The sequence below is a fragment of the Ursus maritimus genome, unplaced genomic scaffold (genome assembly GCF_017311325.1).
Source record: "Ursus maritimus isolate PB19 unplaced genomic scaffold, ASM1731132v1 scaffold_31, whole genome shotgun sequence".
Lineage (NCBI taxonomy): Eukaryota > Metazoa > Chordata > Mammalia > Carnivora > Ursidae > Ursus > Ursus maritimus.
The window spans coordinates 16,012,542-16,035,292 of record NW_024425675.1 but is presented as its reverse complement, the minus strand read 5'-3'; the positions used below and the strand labels follow the sequence as shown (position 1 = coordinate 16,035,292).

General features: G+C 36.4%; 1 protein-coding gene across 2 annotated transcripts in view; it reads left to right on the top strand.

The window, feature by feature from the left end:
* The window catches only part of MALRD1 (MAM and LDL receptor class A domain containing 1), a 747,156-nt gene that overhangs the window by 35,341 nt on the left and 689,064 nt on the right, over positions 1–22,751 (top strand). For both annotated transcript variants that reach the window (XM_040645358.1, XM_040645357.1), the window contains exons 5-7: positions 5,749–5,845; positions 21,411–21,512; positions 22,170–22,313. In XM_040645358.1, the coding sequence (XP_040501292.1) occupies positions 5,749–5,845; positions 21,411–21,512; positions 22,170–22,313 (343 nt within the window). The remainder of the gene's footprint in view (positions 1–5,748; positions 5,846–21,410; positions 21,513–22,169; positions 22,314–22,751) is intronic.

Sequence of the window (22,751 nt, the reverse complement as noted above, 5' to 3'; positions counted from 1 at the left end):
GATCCTTTGGCTACACCAATCTCTAAGAGCGCCGGTATGCTTTCATTCTGCCCTGTGCGCAAGAGAGCAGATGTTCACATGCTTTTGTTTAGCTGGGCCACAGAGATGCTCTGTGCTTGTCCTACTGCCCACCAGCCTCTCGTAGCTTCATCCTGAAAACCTTTAGCAAGAGGCTTATTTGAGGGCATTTTGTAATCAGCGTCTCCGGACATACCTGCTGCCTCTTCAGTTCACAAGCCTCCGAGAATTACTCTGTTTTCTGCAGTTTCCCCTCCGTGCTGCCTTCGGACACTTTTAAAGCCATTCATGCTTCCTTTAGAAATATCCAAATAAGAGATTGGGGTTTCAGCTGGACGCGGCTTAGCACGGGTTGTTGAGAAAGCCTCTGGATCTGGTTGTTGTCTTGTGGGGGTTTTATCACCTTTATCTGTAAAGTGCGAGGTCCATGCCTTGATAAAACTGAAGCCCATTCATTCCTGAGGGAATACTGCAACATGACAAAGAATGGTGTGTGTGCATCTAGTCAACAAAGCATTTAAGAAAGTCTGAAGATGTTTAAGGAGTAGTAACATCTAGGATTTACTGAGCACTTACTATATGTAATGCACTACAGTTAGTCCTTTGTATATATTATTTTATTGGCCCTGCATGGCAGTCTTCTGAATCAGAACTATAATTCACCCCACTGTTCTCATGAGGATTACGAACTTCAGACAGTGGAATAACCTATTAAATTCCATCCAGATTAGACCCCTGTATAGTTTGATTTCACATCTCATTTACTCACTCAGCCATGATAACTTTTTTTTTATCATGTTAAAGCATTATAAAGATTTGTAAAATATAGACGGAAAAAAATCCAACTTCTAGATTTGGCCAAATATATTGCAGGTGACTCATTAAACATTCTTTTGCCTGCTGTGTTGGATAAAACAACATTATTACACATTATGCTGCTGATTACCTGCAATTGCATTTCTCAAAATTGTAGACTTAAGGAATTAATTTTGCTATTGTCTTAAAATATTTGCAGAAGCAGAGACTAAACCAGGCTACACATACAGCAGAAATTCAGTCTCAGATGCAAGTAAAACCTTCCCTCACTCTCCTTTTCTTTGTTCTTGAGGGCGCTTATGTATTGGTTTTATGGATAGGAAAGGAATGAATACTGTATTACTAAGTATATCACTGACTGTGGTTTTCACTCAAATGTTTGGATTCTCAAAGTAAATGAGAAGTCAGTGCCTGAATTTTAAAAAGATACTGAAACATTTTTAATATGCTATTATCTACTTGTCATTTCGTTGATATTCCATTTCGACATGCCAAAGAGTTCTTAGCAGCCTCATATTCAGAAACAATAGATTTTATTAACACAGACAAAAGATAAGTTATTCACAAAAGTAAAATAAATACAACTCATTTACTTAAAAAATTCTACTCTCAAACTTTTCTAAATCGTAATCAGAGTCATTTTCCCTTATAAGTCAAGAATATTCACTGTGTGAACACACGATGGCAAAAATTACTGTCATGTTTTTGTATTTCACATGTTTGCTTGAGACATATGAAATGTACACTACTGATTAAGAAAACTTTAGTACGGTAAATACAACCCCAAGTTTCTGTTCATGCAGTTACAGGTGTTGTCCAAGTGAGTTTATATCCATTCGGCTACTGTCGAAGGTTCGTTGAAGATTTTAAGCTCTTGAGCACTGACCCCTTGCCCCCCTCAGAGGCCGTCTTCTCTTAAAATGTTTGGGGTGAAAGCAATTTGTCTGTTATTTACTGTTGCATCAGTGCAGCCCATACCTGACTTCTGTGATGGTGCCAAACTTCTAACTTCCTTATCTGTGTTATTTTATTTGCTAGTTTGGTACTCTTCACTTTATTTCCCCTAATACAGTTAAAATGAGGTGGATGTTTGGAAAAACTTATTTGTCAAAGTTTAGGGGAAAACAAAGAATGCTAGACCTCACTTTTCTTAGAAGTACAACTACCATATGCAAACATGGCTTCTGACCCTAGACCTGGCTTTTAAAAAAAAATATCTTGAGATTCCACTTTCTTGAGCTAGTTCAACCTATCCTTTTCAGGATTCCAACCAAAATCTCTGGAAAGTCTTTCTGTTTAAATATATTTAACTCAAGTATTGAGCTATGTTTGATGGGTCTTAAGTTTTATAGCTACACAGATCCATTGGTGAATTTCCCTACATTTAGAGAAATAGTGTTCTCCCTAAGAAAAACATTTCCTCTTACTAAACCAGTGGGCTCAAATGGCAGCTGATTTTCACACTAACTTTCATTCAGTTAGACCGAGTTAACATATAATTTAATTGAATCAAGCAAGTATACATATTGCAAACTCCGATGGAGAGAATCGAAGGTGAGAAGACCACTTAAAAACCTTTTCATTAGATCAGGAGTGAAGATACAGAAGCGGAAGTAGGAATGGAAAGAAGAGAGGGTTTCACGGGTCTTGATGGATCCGGTGAGCGGCTGGAAGATAATGTGATTCTGCAAGCCGCTTTGGAGTTTTGAGCATTGAAAAGTGGCAATCTTCTGGTACCATTGTCAGAGAATAGGAGTCATGGGACAGGTCCAGTGTGAGGGGAAAAAATATTATGACTTAGAAGTGTATTTGTGTCATCTGGTGAAAGTGTCCAGCAGGCTGTGGAGATATGGGCAGAAAGCTCAGAAAGGCAATTGACATTTGTGATGTAAATTTGTGTTTCATCAGTCTGGGTTACAGTTGAAACCCTGAAGATCAATGAATTTGAGAAGAGAGTGTGGAGAAAAAAGGAAGAGACTGGTGATTAGTTCACACTTATTTCTGTTTCTCTCTTTAAATATGGCTACCACTGGTGTGTTCTTAGCTTGGCAAAAACAGGTGAAAAGGCTTTCAAGAAGGATAAAATCTTAATCTATAGAGAATAGATTTTTTTTATCTATAAACCCTATTCACACAATAGCTTAAATACTTTATAATAACTCTGTGTTACGGTAAGAGGTAAGACTTAATACTAACTATATACCAAGTGCTGATATATGTGAAATAACTCATGTATCCTTGCATAAATCTTATAAGTAATCACTTATTATTATTATTTTAAAGATTTTATTTATTTATTTGAGAGAGAGACAGCTCACTTGTGAGAGAGCACGAACTGGGGGGAGGGGTGGAGGGAGAGAGAGAAGGAGACTCCCCGCTGAGCAGGGAGCCCGAAGGAGGACAGATTTGGGGCTCAATCCCAGGATCCCAGGATCATTACCTGAGCTGAAGGCAGACGCTTAACCAACTGAGCCACCCAGTCACCCCAATAACTTATTATTTTTATCAGTACCTGTTTACAAAGAAGAAAACTGGGTATACAGAGATGTTAAGTACCTTCTCTAATGTCCTGTTGCTATTAAGTGGTGTAGCTGTGATCTGAACCCAAGTAGTCTGTTTCCAAACACATGCTTTAATCACTGTGCTCTACTGCCCTCAGATAAAATCATCCCTATGTAAGTCTTTTCTTTCTCTCGGAAACGACTTTTAAGTGAACAGCAAAGCAAAATTGCAACACAATTTTAAATGTTTGTAAATTAGGTCACACAGGGATGCAGGATGTTTGCAGTATAACTGTTATACAGCTAGAGTCATTCATTAAATCTTAAACCTATACAAACATAAGATTATTTCATGACTAAGATTAGCCCAAATTGGGGCACCTGGGTGTCTCAGTCAGTTAAGCATCCGACTCTTGATCTCAGTTCAGGTCTTGATCTTGGGGTCCTGAGTTCAGGCCCCATGTAGGGCTCTACACTGGGCATGGAGCCTACTTAAAAAAAAAAAAAGGAGAGAGAGAGAATTAAAAAAAAGAGTAGCCCAAATCTAATAACCAAAACTATATTAGTATCGGAAGTAATATTAAAATGTTAACTAGGAAAAGATATCCATTAATTTTCTGACCAAATGGAGTCTACAACCTAAATTTTTAGAAACTGTAAAGAGTGACTAAAACTGTAAACCAAGTAGTTAGGCTTATAGAAAATCCTGGGAGAAGGAGTGAAGTAAAATACTGAGAAAATAATCAATTAGTATGCATGTAAAGCTCTCGCATTTTATTCATGATTCTGATACTACTACACTGTAAAAGAATTTTGCAGAAGTTGATCTGCTGGGTGCTACAAATAAACCTTGAGACTAAATTCTTTGTAACTATTGTCTTCTAGATGTGGTTTACTTGAGGTTAGTCACTATTAATCTACTTTCATATGTGTATTCCCAGAAAGATCTAGTCTCTACCAGAGATCACACAATCGGTGGTAAAAACGTTTGGAGTTGGTTACTACTGTTTGCCAAGTACTTTTCCCATCTTACTTCTGTTTTTCCTCAAACTTTCTATTTCAAATATATAATCAGAGCTCATCTCTTCGGATGCCAATTGGATTATTTTGTTTACACAACAATCTTTGATAAGCCTTTTCCAGCACAGTCCCGCTTTACAAGTAGTCACCTGGTTATTTTGTTTTATGTGAAGAAAAGATGACTCTCTTAGGGCTACGTGTTGACATATTATTCGATAAGTTGTGGATGTTTCACATCACATTTTTAATAGTCTAGTAGATAACATCTGGTTTGAAAGGAAATACATCAGTACGTCATGTTGTAAAGAGAGTGTGGCATGGCAAAATGATTTGCTAGGGTCTACTGTATGCAGATCAGTTGTCAAGCTAAAAAGCAGTGCTGACATTCTGAAATAATAAAATGCTTATATTATAAGCAAGGCTGAACAATGCACACAGTTTAATGCATCTATGAATTAAGCCTCAAGCATCACTGGTATTCATTAGTGAGGTTGGGATAATACTCTCCACCAACGCACCAATTTTCTGTTGATTTAAGTAACTAGAAAATTGGAGAGTAGTTTCTTCCTAAGTTTCTCAGCTTTATTACACCAGAGTATTTCCTCTTGTTGCAGACTTGGGCTGGATTCACATCACAATATCACATCCGCTCATTTTTTTTTTTAAGATTTATTCATTTATTTGAGAGAGAGCGAGAGCGAGAGAGATAGCGTGAGTGGGGGAAGGGGCAGAGGGAGGAGAGAGGAATCCTCAAGCAGAATCCTCACTGAGCATGGAGCCCAATGCAGGACTCAATCCCAGCACCCAGAGATCACGACCTGAGGGAAAATCCAGAGTTGGACGCTCAACCGACTGAGCCACCCAGATACCCCTCACATTCACTCATTTTAACAGTAAGTCACTGCACAACCATTTTTAGTCACTGCCCCAAGGTTTGTTTACATAATGGCAGAAAATGCACAGAAGGATAAGCAGGAGGACATCCAAGGCAAGTCTGTGGGCAAAATTTAGAGAACCAGAGATGGAAATGGGGCATAGTTGCAAAATGCCAAGAACTAGAGATCAAAATGGAGCTGGGTCCCAGAGCTGGTAAATACTAAGTAGTATGAACACATCCGAAGCAAACAGAGATGAGTAGATGGTAAAACCCAGATGAGTATTATTTCATTTCATAAACATGTTACATAATCTATGGTAGACATTTGAGATACAGAGATGACTATATTTTCTTGTCCTTGAGGGTGTATGCATGAATCTCTTTCCAGTTGGAATTGGCGTGGTCACCAAGTGTTTCTAGGAAGTGTCATGTTTTTTATTTGTAGGCTCTATGCTATAAGACTGTGAGACAGTGATATTCCTTGCTTTGTGCTTTTGCTCTGTTTTTCTTGTGCAGGTTGTTTTTCAAGGTCAAATAATTTCAACTCCTGAACAGGATGAAGTCATAGCTATTGATGATATATCTTTCAGTTCAGGCTGCTTGCCTGCAAATGGTAAGAACTTTTTCTCATTTTGATCCTTATTGTGTATATAAATTCAGGGCATTTTAAACATTGTGTAATGACTTTCATTCTTTGAATGAAATGAAAGCATTGTGTAATTCGTTCTTTTCTTTCTTTCTTTCTTTCTTTCTTTCTTTCTTTCTTTCTTTCTTTCTTTCTTTCTTTCTTTGTTGATGTTTTAAAGTGGGCTATTTTCCATTGTATAACAATGTCTAGGTTTATGCCAGAAGTGAAAATAGGCTATTTTCCCACTGAGTCTGATGCTATAAAGAATCGAAGGGGTAATTTAGTCTCAGATTTGAAACCTTATAGCAATGTTTACAGTGGCTAGTTAAATCTCACCAAGAGAACTCCTTGCCCCTTAGGAGATTAGGTGAAAACTGGCTTGTCCAGTCTTGAAATTTTCTCCTTGGGGACTTGATTTGACTCTTTCACTAAAAGACACAAATGGAGAGAGATTATAATCTATTTTCTATTTAGACTGAAACAACTAGATCAATAAGCCACATATATCAGATCCAAAAAATTATCCATATTCGTCCTTTGATTATGTTAACTGAATACTATTCAATTCACCATGCATATTGTTCTCAATAGAAAAGTTTAATGTTAGAATTATCAATTGGTCAAGATAAATTAATTTAGTCTAATGATCACACAAGAATCATATATACGATTATAGATAGTTGATAGATTTTTTCCTTTGAAAATGTTATTATACCAAAGTATGATACAGATAATAAAGATAGCTTTTTGTAGAGAGATTTCTAAGTTCTAATTTGGCACAAAGATATGGTAGTTGTGGTAAATTGTATTTCAAAAACAGAAGAGGTGAGTTGATCTACCTAAAGGAGACCAAGGAATCTTGATAAAGGATGCCTATATTCTGCTTTGATTTTAAAAAGCACTTCTGCTGGTATGATAAGAGCTTTATAGGAATGTGTCTCTTGCCACTTAGACATTGTAGGGTTTTATAGGAGCTGCTGACAGATCCTTCCACCCTGGAACACAAAAAGGTTTCTTTCATCTTTATATTATCAGTTCTCAGTATATTTTAGGTAAGAAATCACTATATGATAAATCAAAATATAGATAAATTGAAATGGAGAACTTTAAGGGAGCAGACTGTAAGCTCCACCCATTCCTAGAAGTAAAAAATTGAAGTATAAACCTCAATGCCTTTTCACGAACAGAAGGTAACATTTGTGGGATTTATTGGAAGGCAAGCAATAGATCAGGATAGAAGACACTGTTGCCACAGGCAAAGCAGACACAACTACTGACTGCTCTGTCATTCAGTCTCCCCTCATGTTCTCTCCTCTTACCTGCACGGTATTCCTGGGTCCAGAGCACGGCCAGCTTATGCTTGATTTGTCAGGAGGCAGCTCGTCCGTAACAGTGGTCCCTTCAGCAGCATCCTTATATATCTTATTTTTGTAGTTTCTGCAGAAACTGAGTTCTGCCAAACAAAATGGTTCCCAGCTAAGTCCTATGTATTGCTCAGTCTAGCTAATCACACCCCCCAAAAAATAAGGAATGAAATCAGCTATTGGCTGGACATTCCTCACTGTAAGGAAAATTAGAACCTGGCCTCTGCCATTGAGACTTTGCATTACAAATGTACACAGGACCATGCTGGGGTTGTGCTGGGGACTTGACATCGCCTGTAATAGGACTCTGCTATCATTTCACAGACGACCTTTCTCTCCATCTTTGGACCAGAGAACCAAGGCCATTTCCTTAATTACCCATGATCCATCTAGTGGGACAAAGGCCAATGTAGATGGACCATAATAAATATTCAGAAGACAAATGCCAGGTTTTTAGTAAGCATTTAAAAGAGCTCTATAAGATCACTCTAGAAGTGAAAAAGCAGTAGTTACAGGACGGAGAGCACAAAAAGTCAGACATTCAATGAAAGGTCATGTTCAAATAGAAAAATATTGGTGTCTATAATGTCTAAGAAAATAGTTCCAGATAATGTTACAGCCATATTGTTTTTGAGGTGGTGTGGAAATAAAGTTTACTGAAGATCAGGCATGAATTTTAAAGCAAAGTTATTGGGTAGCCTTCCCATGGTTATTAAATTTATACAACATCACAAGGTTTGGGGCTGGAGAAGGTTTTGAAATCCCAAACTGAAGTCTTCCATGAATATGGATGCATGGATGACCCAGGGCAGTAAGTTGGAGGTCATGGGCCAAGACATTTCTACACAAGAAGAATACATGAATCAACATTGGAGATTTAGAAGAGTGGCGACTTTAATTTTAGGCCTTGTGTTTTATGGGGCATTGGGAAAGGATGTCATCCCTCAGGAGAATTGCAAAGAAAGTAGTTTCTTTTTGGAAAAAGCCAGTACTCGGTCGGGTAAGGTCACACAGTATGTTCTTTGAAGGTGAGGGTGCAGGGAGTTTTGTTTTTTGTTTTTCAAATAGGATGAGGGTTGATGGCATAGTTAAACTTCTGGGAGGAAAACAAAACATCATGAGGATTAATAATAGAGAAAAAGAATGAAGTGTCATGGAATAGGATTGACATTTGCTTGGAGTCGCATCTTGTAAATGGTAAGAATGTGAGAGATGGTAATATTATGTAACATTAAATTTCCAAATGATTCTCTCTAGTCAAGTTCAGAGGCTATAATGATAGACTAACCCTAGTCAATCACCAGAATCACAAAGAGAAGTGATTGATTCTGAGCTTAACTCCAGACCACTAGATGGGAATCACTGAGGGTGGGGCCTGCATTTTAAAAAAGGTTCTCAGGACTTTTTGTGAAGACAACCAACCTCAGGTTTAAGAACTGAACTAGGTTTTGGGGCACCTGGGTGACTCAGTTGGTTAAGCACTGGACTCTTGATTTGGACTTAGGTCATGATCTCAGGGTCATGGAGCCTGCTCTCTCTCCCTCTTTCTCTCTCCCTCTGCCCCCCCCCACATGCACGCATTCTCTCGCTCTTAAAAAACAAAACAAAACAAAACAAAACAAAACCAACTAGCATTTGGGAACCACATGGCTTGGTCTCATGTTGATTCCTGCTCTTGGCAGTTAGTGCCCTGGGACAGAGTTCCAGCTGATTAGAGAATGGTTTCAGTCTCATGCAGTCCTGATGCTGAGGATCAGGTGCATCTGAGACACGTAAGCAGAGCCGACTCAGCCTTTTCCAGATGTCACCATCAGGAATCTACTTCAGTGGAGGGTAGAGTTACGAATGCATCTGGATGCAAGAAAAGAGTTTTCTTAGGTGACTTAAGAAAACAGAGGAGATGGACAGTTATGACATAGATTCTTCAACTCTGATGCTGTTAAAGTCAAGGACTAAGGGATTTCCTTGGTATTTGCTTCATGCTTGGTACCTTGTATTCTTAAAATGACTGTTGAGGTTCTATGCATCTCACATCCAGGGCAGGAGGAGGGCAGAAATGAGAAAGGGCAATGTTTTGGGCCATGCCATTGGCTAGATGATTGTCATGCGGGTACCTTGGTTGTTAGGCAGACTAATACAATTGATTATTTGGATTCAGCCCCTGTAATAGAGGCAGGCAAGGAGAACAGGTTATGAGCTGAGTGAGCAAACATATTTTCCAGAGAAACTCAACATTGGCATACTTAGAAGTGAAGTCCAGTTTTCTTTCAAAATATGTTCCCTTGTCTATATTCCCTTTTTAAATTATTGACATCTGGTCTCACTCAGTAGCCAAGATTCATTCCTAAATCATTCTCCCCCTTTGTTATCCCTGTATTAATTTAGTTAAAAAATAGTAGTGAGGGCATGTCCTTACATTTTTCAAATTGTCTCCTCTTATTTATTATTATTATTATTATTTATCCAACTGTGATTTCATTTAAGTATGTATTTTTCCCTTGGATTTTTAAAAATTCTGGTTTCAATCTATTCAACTCTACTATCCAGTACTATCTCCTATCCACCAGATTATACTTTTTAACATACAAGTATGACCAATCTCTACTTGTTAAAACCTATCAATAACTCTTATCATCTCGAAGATAGAATTCAAATTTCTTATGAATTCTTTTGAATTCAAATTTCTAGGCTCACCATGATCCCGCTCTTGCACGCTAGCCAAGCCTCCTCCTTCACAGTCCTCCAAGAATTCCCAGACCCTGGCCAGAACAAATTGCTTGGGAGTTCAGCAACATGGTATCATCTTATTCTTGGGTATCTGTAAACCTTGCTCCCTCTGCCCATTTCATGACTTTATTTTTTCTTTTTTTTTTTGGCTGTCCTCCTACTACTTATTCTTCCAGACTGAGCAGACTGAGTGGAGGTATCTTTTCTGGGAAGTCTTCTCTTACAGAAAATTCCCTCCACACTCCCACCCGCCCCCACACATGCACACACACACACCATATTGATTTATTTTCATAGCTAAACACTAAGTTTCTTGAGGAAACAGTTACTAGTATCTTATTCCTTTGTGGATCTCCAGCACAGAGCAAACACTTAATAAATATCTGTCGACTAAATGACTTAATATGGAACATGTGCAATTATTTAAGTATCAAGTATTTGGGAATTTGAGTAAATTCGTCTTTCCTCTGAGCTACAAGCACTCCATTTCATAGAACAGAGATTTAAATAAACTATTATGAGACTTTTTTTTTTTTAGCAATACTTGTATTTATACTAAGAATATATATTATATTTTGGCTTTTGTTTTAACATCAGAAGTGAAGGTATGTCCTCAAGCTATCTAATGTGATTTTTTCTGAGACTTCTAGCTTCCAAAATCATGAGAAGATAAATTTATGTTGTTTAAGTCACCAAATCTGTGGTGCTTTGTTTTGGCAGCCCTAGCAAACAATTATAGAGGCTTTCCTGAGCTAATTCTGTAACATATGAATTCTTTCTCATCTGTAACCAGTGAAGTCTCTGCTTAGGAGAGATTGTAGTCTCTACACTTTCTGTAGAGACTGTAGTTTTCCCATCAGTATGGAAGCCAGAATATAGAGATGCATTTTTAAAATGCTAAAACTAAGTAACTCTGAATTCTACATCCATTGAAAATATCCTTCAGGAATTAAGGTAAAATAAAGATATTCTTAGATGAAAAAAAACTAATAGAATTCATCACTGGAAGATCTACACTAAAAGAAATGCTAAGATAGGTTTTCCACCTGAAAAAAAAATGCCAGAGGAAAATTTTTTCAGTAGGAATAAAGAAAGAACTATTGAGGTCATAAACATCAGAGTAAATATAATGGAATGATCTTCTCCTCTAAAGACTTTTAATGTACACAGGACTCATGAAAGCAGATATTTGAACATCTGTTTGGTGGGTTCAAAGTCTGTAGATGTAATACATATGATAAGTATATCATTAAGTTGGAGGTGTAGAAGTCCATAGCTTCAAGACCTCTACATTTTATTTGAAACGTTAACAAACTCTATGTAGACTGTTAAACTGAGGTATGCATATTATTATCCCTACAGTGAACACTTAACAGATATAAGTAAAGGAAAATAGATACACTAAAATTGAGCATAAAAATATTAAAATATTGAAATAATCCACTAGAAGATAAAGGAAAACCGATAGGGAAGGCAGAAATGATAGCAGGGTGGTGCTAAAGAGCACAAAGTATAATAAATGCAGAGGACACAAACTGAAAAATAATAAAATTGCTAATTTAGTTATAATGATAAAATAATTACATTAAATATAAGCGGTATATGTATTCCTTTTAGAAGTCAAAGGTTGTCAAATTGGATAAAAGATAAGAACTAACTACATTTTGACTAGAAAAGCTCATTAAAAATAATGATATAGATTAATTAAAAGTGAAGGGATTCAAATATAGTTAACTAATCTATGTCAAAGGAAGGAAGAATATACCCCGGGGAAAAGATAGTTTCTTCAATAAATGGTTGCTGGGAAACCTGGACAGCTCCATGCAAAAGAACGAAACTGGACCACTTATACCATATACAAAAATTAACTCAAAATGAATTAAAGACCTAAATGTGAGACATGAAACCATAAAACTCTTTGAAATAAATATAGATAGTAATGTCTTTGAGATTGGCCACTGCAGTGTTTTTCTAGATATGTCTTCTCAGGCAAGGAAACAAAAACAAAAATAAACCATTTGGGCTACACAAGAATAAAAAGCTTTTGCCCAGCTAAGGAAACCAGCAACAAAATTAAAAGACAACCTACTGAATAGAAGAAAATATTTCTAAAAATATATCCGATAGATGTAATCATCAAAATATATAAAGAAATTATACAACTTAACACTAAAAAAAAAATCCAATTAAAAATGGGCAGATCTGCACAGACATTTTTCCTAAAAAGACATACAGATGGCCGACAGACACATGAAATGATGCTCAACATCACTCAGGGAAATGAACATCAAAAACCACAATGAGATATTATTTATGCCTGTCAGAATGGCTAAATCAAAATGACAAGAAATAACAAATATTGGTGAAGGTGTGGAGGAAAAGAAACGCCCATGTACTGTTGGTGGGAATGTACATTGGTTTAGCCACTGTGGAAAAGTATGGGGATTCTTCAAAAAATTTAAAATAGAAATACTATATGACCTGATAATTCTACAACTGGGTATTTACCCAAAGAAAACACAAATACTAATTCAAGAAGATATATGCACCCCTATGTTTATGCAACATTATTTACAACAGACAAGATATGGAAGCACCTAAGTGAATATAAATAAAAAAGATGTGGGTTATATATATGTGTGTGTACACCCACACACAAAATGGAATATTATGCAGCCATAAAAAAGATGAGACCTTGCCATTTGAGACCACATGGATGGACCTAGACAGTATTATGATAAGTGGAATAAGTCAGGCAGACACAGACAAACACCATATGATCTTAATTGTATGTAGAATAAAATAAATAAATAAATAAATCCCAAATGAATAAATAAACCAAAAGCAGCAATAGGTCCATTAATACAGAGAACAAACTGATGGGTGCCAGAGGGGAGGCGAGATTGAGGAATTGGTAAAATGAGTGAAGGGGAGTGGCAGGTATAGGCTTCCAGTTATGGAATGAATAAGTCATGAGGATAATATCAAGGTACAGTATAGAGAATATAGTCAATGGTACTGTAATAGTGTTGTATGGTAATAGATGGTAGCTACACTTGTGGTGAGCACAGGATAATATATAGATTTGTGGAATCACTAGGTTGTACACCTGAAACTAATGTAACATACACTTTAAAAAAAAGAACAGTAAATAAAGAATTTTTAAAAAGTAAAGGTATTAAATGGAGGTGGTATGACTATATTAATATCAAACAAGATGTGATTCAGAACAAGGAAAATTAATAGGGATAAAGAAGGATATTACATAATGATAAAGGGGTAAATTCACTAGGAAGACAGAACAGTCCTAAATATGTATGTATCTAAAAGCAGTATGAAGAAATAAAAGAAGAAATAGGCAAATCTACAATTATACAAGGAGACTTGAATACACATCTCTCAGTAAATAATGGAAAAAGTGTACCAAAAAAATCAGCAAGAATTTGCAAAGCCTGTGGAAAAAAACTCCTAAAATTTGTATGATCACAAAAGACCCCAGGTAGCCAAAGCAATCCTGAGAAAGAACAAAGCCAGAGGCATCCTACTTCCTGATTTTAAGTTAGACTACAAAGCTACACTAATTAAAACAGTTTGGTACTGGCATAAAAAATGACACATAGACCAATGGAAAATAGAAAACCCAGAAATAAAACACTATATAGATCAACTAATATTTGATAGGGAGTCAAGAATACTTAATGAAGAAAGGATAGTCTCTTCAATAAATGGTGTTGGAAAAACTAACAGCCACATGGAGAAAAATGAAATTGGACTCTTATTTTATTCTACTAACAAAAATTAACCCTAAATGGATTAAAGACTTAAACATAAGCCCTGGAGCCATAAAACTTGTAGAGAAAGCATAAGGGAAAATCTCTATGACATTAATCTTGGCAACTTTTTTTTTCCTTTTTTTTGGATGTGACACCAAAACCACAAGCAACAAAAGAAAAATCAACAAGTGAGACTATACATCAAACTAAAAAGCTTCTGCACAGCAAAAGAAACAATCAACACAATGAAAAGGCAATCTATGGAAAGGGAAAAAATTATCTACCTACTTGAAATAATTGATATTTAAAAAATAATTTAAAATTATAGCAGTGATTTAAAACTTCCTCTTTTTAAGTGCATGTGGAATATTCACTAAGATAGACTAGAGCATGGGCCCAGTGGCAAGACTATAGGGAGGCAAGTGACATATGCCCACAGATGCAGAATTCAAGGGGACACTAAAAACTTGTTATTATGGACCAAATTTTGTCCCCTTCAAACTTCAAATGTAGAAGCTCTAACCTCCAATGGGACTATATTGGAGATAGTGTCTTAAGAAATTAAGATTAAACAAGATCATAAGGGTGGGGTCCTAATATGACAGGAAGGACTATGGCCTTGTAAGAAGAGGAGATCTCTCTCTCTTCCCCTACCAACCCTCTCCGTCTCCATCCTCACCACCCATGTCTTTCTCTCTCCCTCTCTCTCACCCTCTCCCTGTCCCTCTGTCATGTGAGGACACAGTGAGAAGGTAGCCATGTACAAGCCAGGAAGAGGACCCTTATGAGAATCCAACCATGCTAACACCCTGATCTTGTACTTCCAGGCTCCAGAACTGTGAGAACATAAATTTTTGTTCCTTAATCCATCCAATCTATGGTACTTTATTATAGCAGCCTGAGCAGAGTGAGATGAGCACTAATTAAGATAAATAATATTTTAATACCACATATTAAAAGCTCACAATTAATGAAAAAAATCAATGATGAACAAAGTATAAAAATATTAAATAAAGATAACGTTACTGAATTTTCCAGTCTCCAGTATGGCTTAGCAGTACTACTGGGACTACAGAACAAACCTTAAGAATGTTAAAACAATTGAAATGGTAAAAAATATATCCTCTGAGCAAAATGAAATTAAACTACAAATCTGCGACATCCACAGTCATTTGGAAATTAAATGTCACACATTTATATAAAACATACTTTGAAATAGCAGAGTATTTTGAGCTGAAAGAAAATGAAAACATAACTTACTAAAATTTGTGTAACATAGCTAAAGCAGTGCTTAGAAAAAAATAATTGATATAAAATTTTTACTAGGAAAGAAGAAAGCTCTCAAGCCAGTAAATTTAACTATCCATCTAATCAAAGTAGGAAAGGAAGAACATATAAAAGCTAAATAAGGCAGTGGGAAAATAATGCATATAAAGACAATAAATAATGGAATTTAAGGTGGGAAAGTAATAGAGAAAATGATCAAAACCAAAAGCTGGTTCTTTGAAAAGGTAACTAAAATTGATAAATTCTAGCTGGATTGACCAAGAAGATACACATTACCTAATTTGGAGTGAAATGGGGCTAATACCGAAGACTCTACAGGTGTTAAAAAGATAATAGGAATAAGGAAATAACTACAAAAAACTATACGCACATAAATCCAACAATTTATGTGAAATGAACAAATTCCTTGAAAGTCACAAATGATCAAAAGCCAATCAAGAGGGATCCTGGGTGGCTCAGTTGGTTAAGCCTCTGCCTTTGGCTCAGGTCATGATCTCAGGGTCCAGGGATCAAGTCCCGCATCTGGCTCCCTGCTCAGCAGAGAGCCTGCTTCTCCCTCTTCCTCTGCCTGCTGCTCTGCCTACTCGTGTTCTCTCTCTAAATAAATAAATAAATAAATTTTTTTTTTAAAAAAGCCAATCAAGAAGAAAGTGATAACTTGAGTAGTTTTATGTTTATTAAAGAAATAGGACTCATAGTAAAAATCTTCCATTAAAGAATACGTTAGGACCACATGGTCTCACTGGAAAATTGTATCAAATACTTAGGGAAAAAAAATAACATGAGTTTTATACATTCTATTCCAGAAAATGTTAAGTGAAGATAATCCTTGTTACCTCAGTCTATAAGGGCAGCTTTGCCCTAACACCAAAACGAAACCAAGATATTATAAGAAAAGAAAGCTACAGACCAATGTTTCTATCACAAAAGATCTTTAACAACATATTAACAGATGGATTCCAGTAATATATTAGAAAGAAGATCATCCAGGAGATGCAGAGTTGGTTCAATGTTTGGAAAGCAATCAATGTAATTTACCTTGTTAACAGACAAAAGAAGAAAAGCACATCATGATCTCAGTAGATGCAGAAATAGCACTTGACAAAATTCAACATACAGCCATAATTAAAAATCTCAGCAAACTATGGACATCTCTAATCTAATAAAGGGCATAGACAAAGACCCAACAGCTAACATCATATGCATTATGAAAGAATGAATGCTTCACCTCTAAAACTGAGAAGCAGGCAGTGATGTCCACTCTTACCATTTATATTCAATGACATCCTGGAAAGCCCAGCCAATGCCATAAGGCAAGACATATAAGTAAAGGCATACAATTGGAACAGAAGAAATAAATCTATCCATATTTGCAGATAGCATCATTGTCTATGGATAAAATATCATAGAATTTATTTTAAAAACTTCTAGAATTAGTAAATGAGTTTATCATAGTAGCAGGATACAAAGTCAGTATAAAATCAATTGTATTTCTATACAATGGCAATGAACAATTGGAAACTGAAATTAGAAAAATGGCGCCATTTGTAAAACAATCAAAGTAAATTCTTACGTATAAATCAGATATATGCTGGGTTTGTATTCTGCAAACTGCAACGTAATGATCAAAGACATTAAGATCTGACTAAATAAATGGAGTATTGGTTGATTGAAAGATCATGGGTCTATGTTTGCCAAAACTCATAGAACTGGATAATCAAAAGTCTGAATTCATTTTACCATATGTAAGTTAAATACATTTAAAGAAGACAGAGTAACTTTTGAAAGTTGAAACAATTCTGATGGTGAGGAAGCTGCCAAATAGACTACTAAGTAGTATTATCTTTAAAGAAAAAGCATATCTTTATTGTTTTGCTGCATATATTTCTCTTTACTATAAAAATGTGAACAACTTTATAAAAGTGCTTACGGTGTAGGTATCCTGATGGTATCTGAACATTTAGTAAGTTCAGACAATTCAACTAAATTCTTTTTCTGATATTAGAGAAATCTTTTAGATTATTCCCACACCTTCAAACAGTATCATTCTAACTACAGCCCTTTTCCAAGAAAATTCACTGCACATTCATTGAACAAAAGATCTTTTTAGACTTTACCAAAGTAGCATGTATGAAAATAAAGTCAAGCTTTGTGACTGTGAATAAATATGTGTTTAGTCACTGATTTTTGAATAAATTGCTTATTATAATTTTTTATAAAGATTGCATGCTGTGGCTCGTAATCAGAATACTGTGAATATTCTCTGAATATTTTTAGATTGGTTTGCCAGGATGTTGCCTTCATCTCATTTATGAAGGCCCCAAATACACAAATCATCCTTTAATGAGAACCTGAATGGTGCATACCTATTATCCAGTTAAATAACTAAGGACCTAGTTACCTTATTGTTTTATTAACTTCTAGCTACCTTTTAAGATCTATAACCGTTCTTTGAAATTCATTACTAATTTAAGAAAATTGACAAGGAAATTGTCTAAAGTTCCCGGAGTCAAAAGTGGATGTCAATTATAACTTGTACTGCAATGGCCTGGAGACTTGGACTTCATTCTGTACCATCCGAGAGAGAGTCTGGACAATTTTACATAATCTGTTTGCACAAGATAAGATTTGAAGGAAATGTGTCTTGTTGGTATAGAGACCTTAAAATGGTTGACAAAGCTTCATGCTGATGAACACGTATCATGGATGGAGGATTTTTAAATCCCCAAAACAATTTTCTGCAGCTAGATTGTGGTATAATGTAACGAGAAAGAAAGGAGGTGGGAATGTAGAAAAAATGCATATGAATATAAATATAGATAATTGACATCATTGAATAGTTTTGAGCTCTGAGACTGAATGCACTAAAATAAAAAGAGGTACCCAGGAGATTAACTGATTGTCAACTATACCCCCATCTGCTGTTTTTATGGTTGCAAATTCCAGTTTGGGGGATGAAGGGAGTATAATGGTTAACATTGATGAAAGATATTTAATACCAACTGACACAAGCTACATTTTTAATATCATGTAATTTATACTTGACTATTTTGCTATTTTTGTTTACAGTGCTTTTGTGAGTTTTTTGTCTTGTATAAATTGCGAAAAGTTAGAGATAATATACAACATTTAGTTGAACTATGGCCAATACTTATTTATTTAGCTCTAGGGGGCAGAAGATCTGCAGCTATTATGTGAATCTACAAAAATTACAGTTTTAATTGTTTCATGTTAATTGTTATTGTGCAATCTTAGCTTCGTTTATTACCCACACTCCCTTAATAGCATATGCAGTTTTATTTTCAGTGGATTTTGCATTCAAGAGGCTTTGCATATTCATCATTTAGAAGCTCCCATTATAAGAAATCAGCTTATGGATGTTGTTCATAAATCGTTTTATAACCAGTTGATTCAATTTATTCCAAATAAAATTGTAAACAGTTTACATACTATCTATGGTATTTTGTTGAATTGTTCTTAGGTCATGTATTTATTCAGTCCTTAAATAAGTATATATTGAGCACCTACATTGTGCCATGAGTTGTTTCAGAATGGGGAGACAGCAGCAAAAAACAAACAGCAACCCCTGTGTTCATGGAACTTACATTTTAGTGAAAGAGAGAAAGACACCAAGCAAATAAAAATAAAATTTTATGTCAAGTGGTGATATGTGCTATGGAGAACAGTAAACTAGAAAGCTGAGATAAGAAGTGCCACAGGTGAAGGTAAGATGAAGTTTTATATAGAGTAGTCAGGCATAGTACATGGAGAACATATTTATGAGCAAAAAAAAAAAAAAAAAAAAATCCCCAAGGAGTTGAGGGAGAAAGCCATGGGTTTTGGAAGGAACTGCAAATGCAAAGATCCTAAGGCAAGAGTCATCCTGGTTTGTATGAGGAAGATCATGGTAAGGGCTTCTGCATTTATTCTGTGAAGGACAGAAACCTGTGTAACAATTTTGAGCAGAGAAGACATGATCTAACTCACATACTTAAAGGTCAGAAGGGGACAAGGGTAGCAACAAGGGGGCAAAATAAGAAGTTATTAGTGTAATCCAGAAAGAGTGATATTCCCTTGAGTCGGAATTGGTAGCAGTGGCAGAGGCAGAGGCAGTAGGACATAATGAGATTCTGGATGTTATTTTATAGATAAAGCAAAGATCTGCTGATAGATGTCGTGATGGGTAAGAGCGAGAGATGGGTCATGGATCCAGATTTCTTCCTGAAATAGGATGGATGGAGTTATCACACCCCAGCTGAGATGGGAAGAAAAGCAGGAGGATAAAGTCTGGGCAGACAGAATCAGAAGTTTAGTTTTAGATGTATTTCTACCAAGATGCATGTTAGCTCTCCAAGTGAAAGGGCCAAGACAGAAACAGGATATGTATATTGGAGTCAAGTGGAGCTGGGCATGAAATATAATTTTATGGGTCATTGGCATTTAAGAAGTGTTTTAAATGCACAAGATGAGGTGATATTAACAAGATTGTGGGTGTAGGAAAGAGAAGAGATCCAAGGACTGAGCTCTGGGGTATTCTCATGTTACTTTGTGTAATGTAGAGGAAATGAGAAAAAAACAGCAAAGGAGACTGAGAATGAACAGCTAGTAATTTAAGAGGAAAACCAGGAGAGAATCATGTATCAGAACCTAGTGAAAAAAAGGCTACAGGAAAGAGGAAGTGATCAACTATGTCCAATATTACTGACGTGTCAGGTGTGACAAGGAGGAAAAATTAAATGTTGGATTTAGCAATATAGAGTTCATTCCTGATATATACGCTTTTGGGGGAGTGGTAAGGGTACAGAAAAGAACAAAAGTTCTGATATGTGCTATAACAAGAATGAACCTTGAAAACATTATGCTCAGTAAAAGAAGTCAAACACAAAAGGCCCTATATTGTATGATTCTATATGAAGTATCCAGAAGAGGCGAATCTATAGAGATGAAAAGGAGATTGGTGGTTGCCAGAGTCTGAGAAGGAGCAGAGAATGGGGAGTGACTTAACAGTATGGGTTTTATTTTGGGGTGATGAAAATATTTTGGAATTAGTGGTGATGACTGTACAATATTGTGAATATATAAAAGCCACCGAATTGTACTCTTTAAAGTGGTTAAAATGGTGAATTTTATGTTATGTGAATTTTACCTCATTAAAAAAAATAAAAAACCCTCACTGGAACAGGTTCAAGAAAGGATGTGGGGAGAAGAATTGGTGTTGGAGTCAGTGTAAATAGAACTTAGTGAAGTTAGTTGGAGGGGGTTGTAGGGTCAGAGGGTTTTCTTAAGAAGGGTGAAATTTTGGCCCCATTGTGTACTGAAGTGAAACCTGCCGATGTAAAAGAGGAGAGGAGATTGCTGGAATGATTCCTAGAACAGGGAAGTGGAGGTAATTTTCTGTAGAAACATGGGAGATGGGTGGTGGGACTTGTGAAGTTTTCTGCTCTTTCCTCTCATTTTCCCAGTGAAATGTGAAGCAACTTGATTATCTGAGAATGCTGATGGGGAAGGAGCAATTGGGAGGAGGAGGTAAAGGGTTTTGAATAGCTTCCTAGGAAAGAAGGAAAAAGAAAGAAAGGAAAATGTGGCGGGATGGCCACAATGCAATGGAGTGAATAGTCACAGATAGAAAGCCTTTTCAGTCAGCATGGTGGTGGGCTCTTCCTCACTCACCTTCAGCCACACAGATGCAGGGTGGAGTAGGTGGTGAATTTCCTGGAGCTCTCAACCAATCCACAGGGATGCCTTGGACTGGAAATGCCTGGGGCACTCACCAGGGCCCATGCTGCTTGTGGCGAGCTCGCGGTGCATGTTTCCCCTGCCAGAGCCCATGTGGTGGCTGACCCAAGCCTTGTGGTTCTTGTCAGGATTGCAGCTCAGTATTTTGGGAGGGGAGAGTGAGAATTGTCTGGAAGTGGCAACAGGACAGGAAGGATACCTAGTCCACTTTCCAGCCCTGTGTTGGGAGGGCAGTGAAGGGGAAAGCAGAACCATGGGAGAAGATTGCAAGGACTGTAGTTCCAGTAGATCAACTTCCAGTTAAAGAGGACAGCCTATTAGTTATGGTTGACACATGTTCAATTATCCTCCGAACGATAGGCTCTTTGTTTCCACATTAGGCCATGTTACTTCCATGGAAACATGGAAGATTTGATTTGGGGGCTTGATAGTCACCACAGAGATCTGGGTAAAATCCAGAAGCACTGGCATAGTTGTATTGTTCTCTCTGTCTCTGTCTCTGTCTCTCTCTGTGTGTAATGGGGTTGCCTGAGGGGAGACACTGCCACAGAGAGGAGTTGGTTGAAGAGTGCTTTCTAGAACAAATGCTAACATTTTAAGAAATACATGTGTCTTCCCAGATGCACCCATGTCTCACTTCTTCCCAATCTTTAAATTTAACAGATGAAATTTTACCATGTCCAGAAACGTTGACTATGGAGCAGGAACCGTGCCATCTAGATACAAGTCTCTGCAGTTCTGATTCTACAGATGAAGGATTGAGGTGTAAGTGTTAAATCGAGATGCCCACCATGATGGTATGTAGCCATCCTTGAGACTTGGACCATCGGTAGTAATTCAGAACACTACTATGTATACTCACTTGTCAACCTTAGTTGACATTTATATCCTATGTTTAGCTGGAGTGTTATTGTAAGTCTGTAGTTTATTCAAAATGTGAAAGATACTAACTATGTCAATTAAGGTGATGTTGTTCTGTAAAATAGCTCCATTAAAGACCATCTTTGACTTATATCCGGTGTTTCTTCTTTAAAATTTCAATGTGATAATGAATAGCAAATGATTTAAACTAACATAGTTCTATAAGATAGATGAGGTCAGATGTTATGTATGCCATTTAAAAAATTGTAAGTGTAGCAGTGGTACAAGAAAAAGTGAAAACATCTTTTCACTTTTGAATGGCAATGGTTTTCCTCTGGGAGGATGCCCATCTGGACCAAGGAAGAACTTTTGAAAAACAGATCTTCTGGTAAATTCCAAGACTTACTGAAGCAAAATTTCTAGGTATATTCATACCTAGTGAGTGAGTGAGTGAGTGTGTGTGTGTGTGTGTGAAGCCTTGATTACAACACATAACTGTGGCTAAGCAGCCACCCTAGTAGACTATGATGGACCACTATTATCTTTTCCGCCTCTCTGTAGTGTATCAGGTCTGTGGATTTGAATTTGACATGTGTGACTGGGAGTCAGAAACATCTGCTGGGCAAATTTCCTGGATGCGTGCAAAAGCAAGAGAAGTTCCTGCATTACAGTCTACACTTCAGCAGGATCAAAGTAGTGATGAAGGTAGGAAGTAGAAAAATAATAGTCTTTATATATTATTTTCAGACTTGTGATTTATTGTGAGTGGTATGAAGACATTTCATCAGGGATCTTGATGAAGATACTGAGTATATTTTATTGAAACTATATTTGCCATGGATAGTGAAAGTAAAAAAAAACCTTATTATCAACAGTGTAAAGGAAGAATTAGACTAGCCTAACTATTTTAATTTTGTAGATTTTATTATTTTCTTATCATCAGGAGATAATAGATTTTGTGGGAATCAAAAGGAAAGTATTAAAAGGCTTCTGTCAAGATGTACTAGCTTTCCCTTTCACTGGTGTCAATGAGTTTCTTTCTATTAATCTAACATTAAATTTGTGCTTTCTGTTTATTTTTCTTTCCATTGCTTTTCTTTCTTTCTTTCTTTCTTTCTTTCTTTCTTTCTTTCTTTCTTTCTT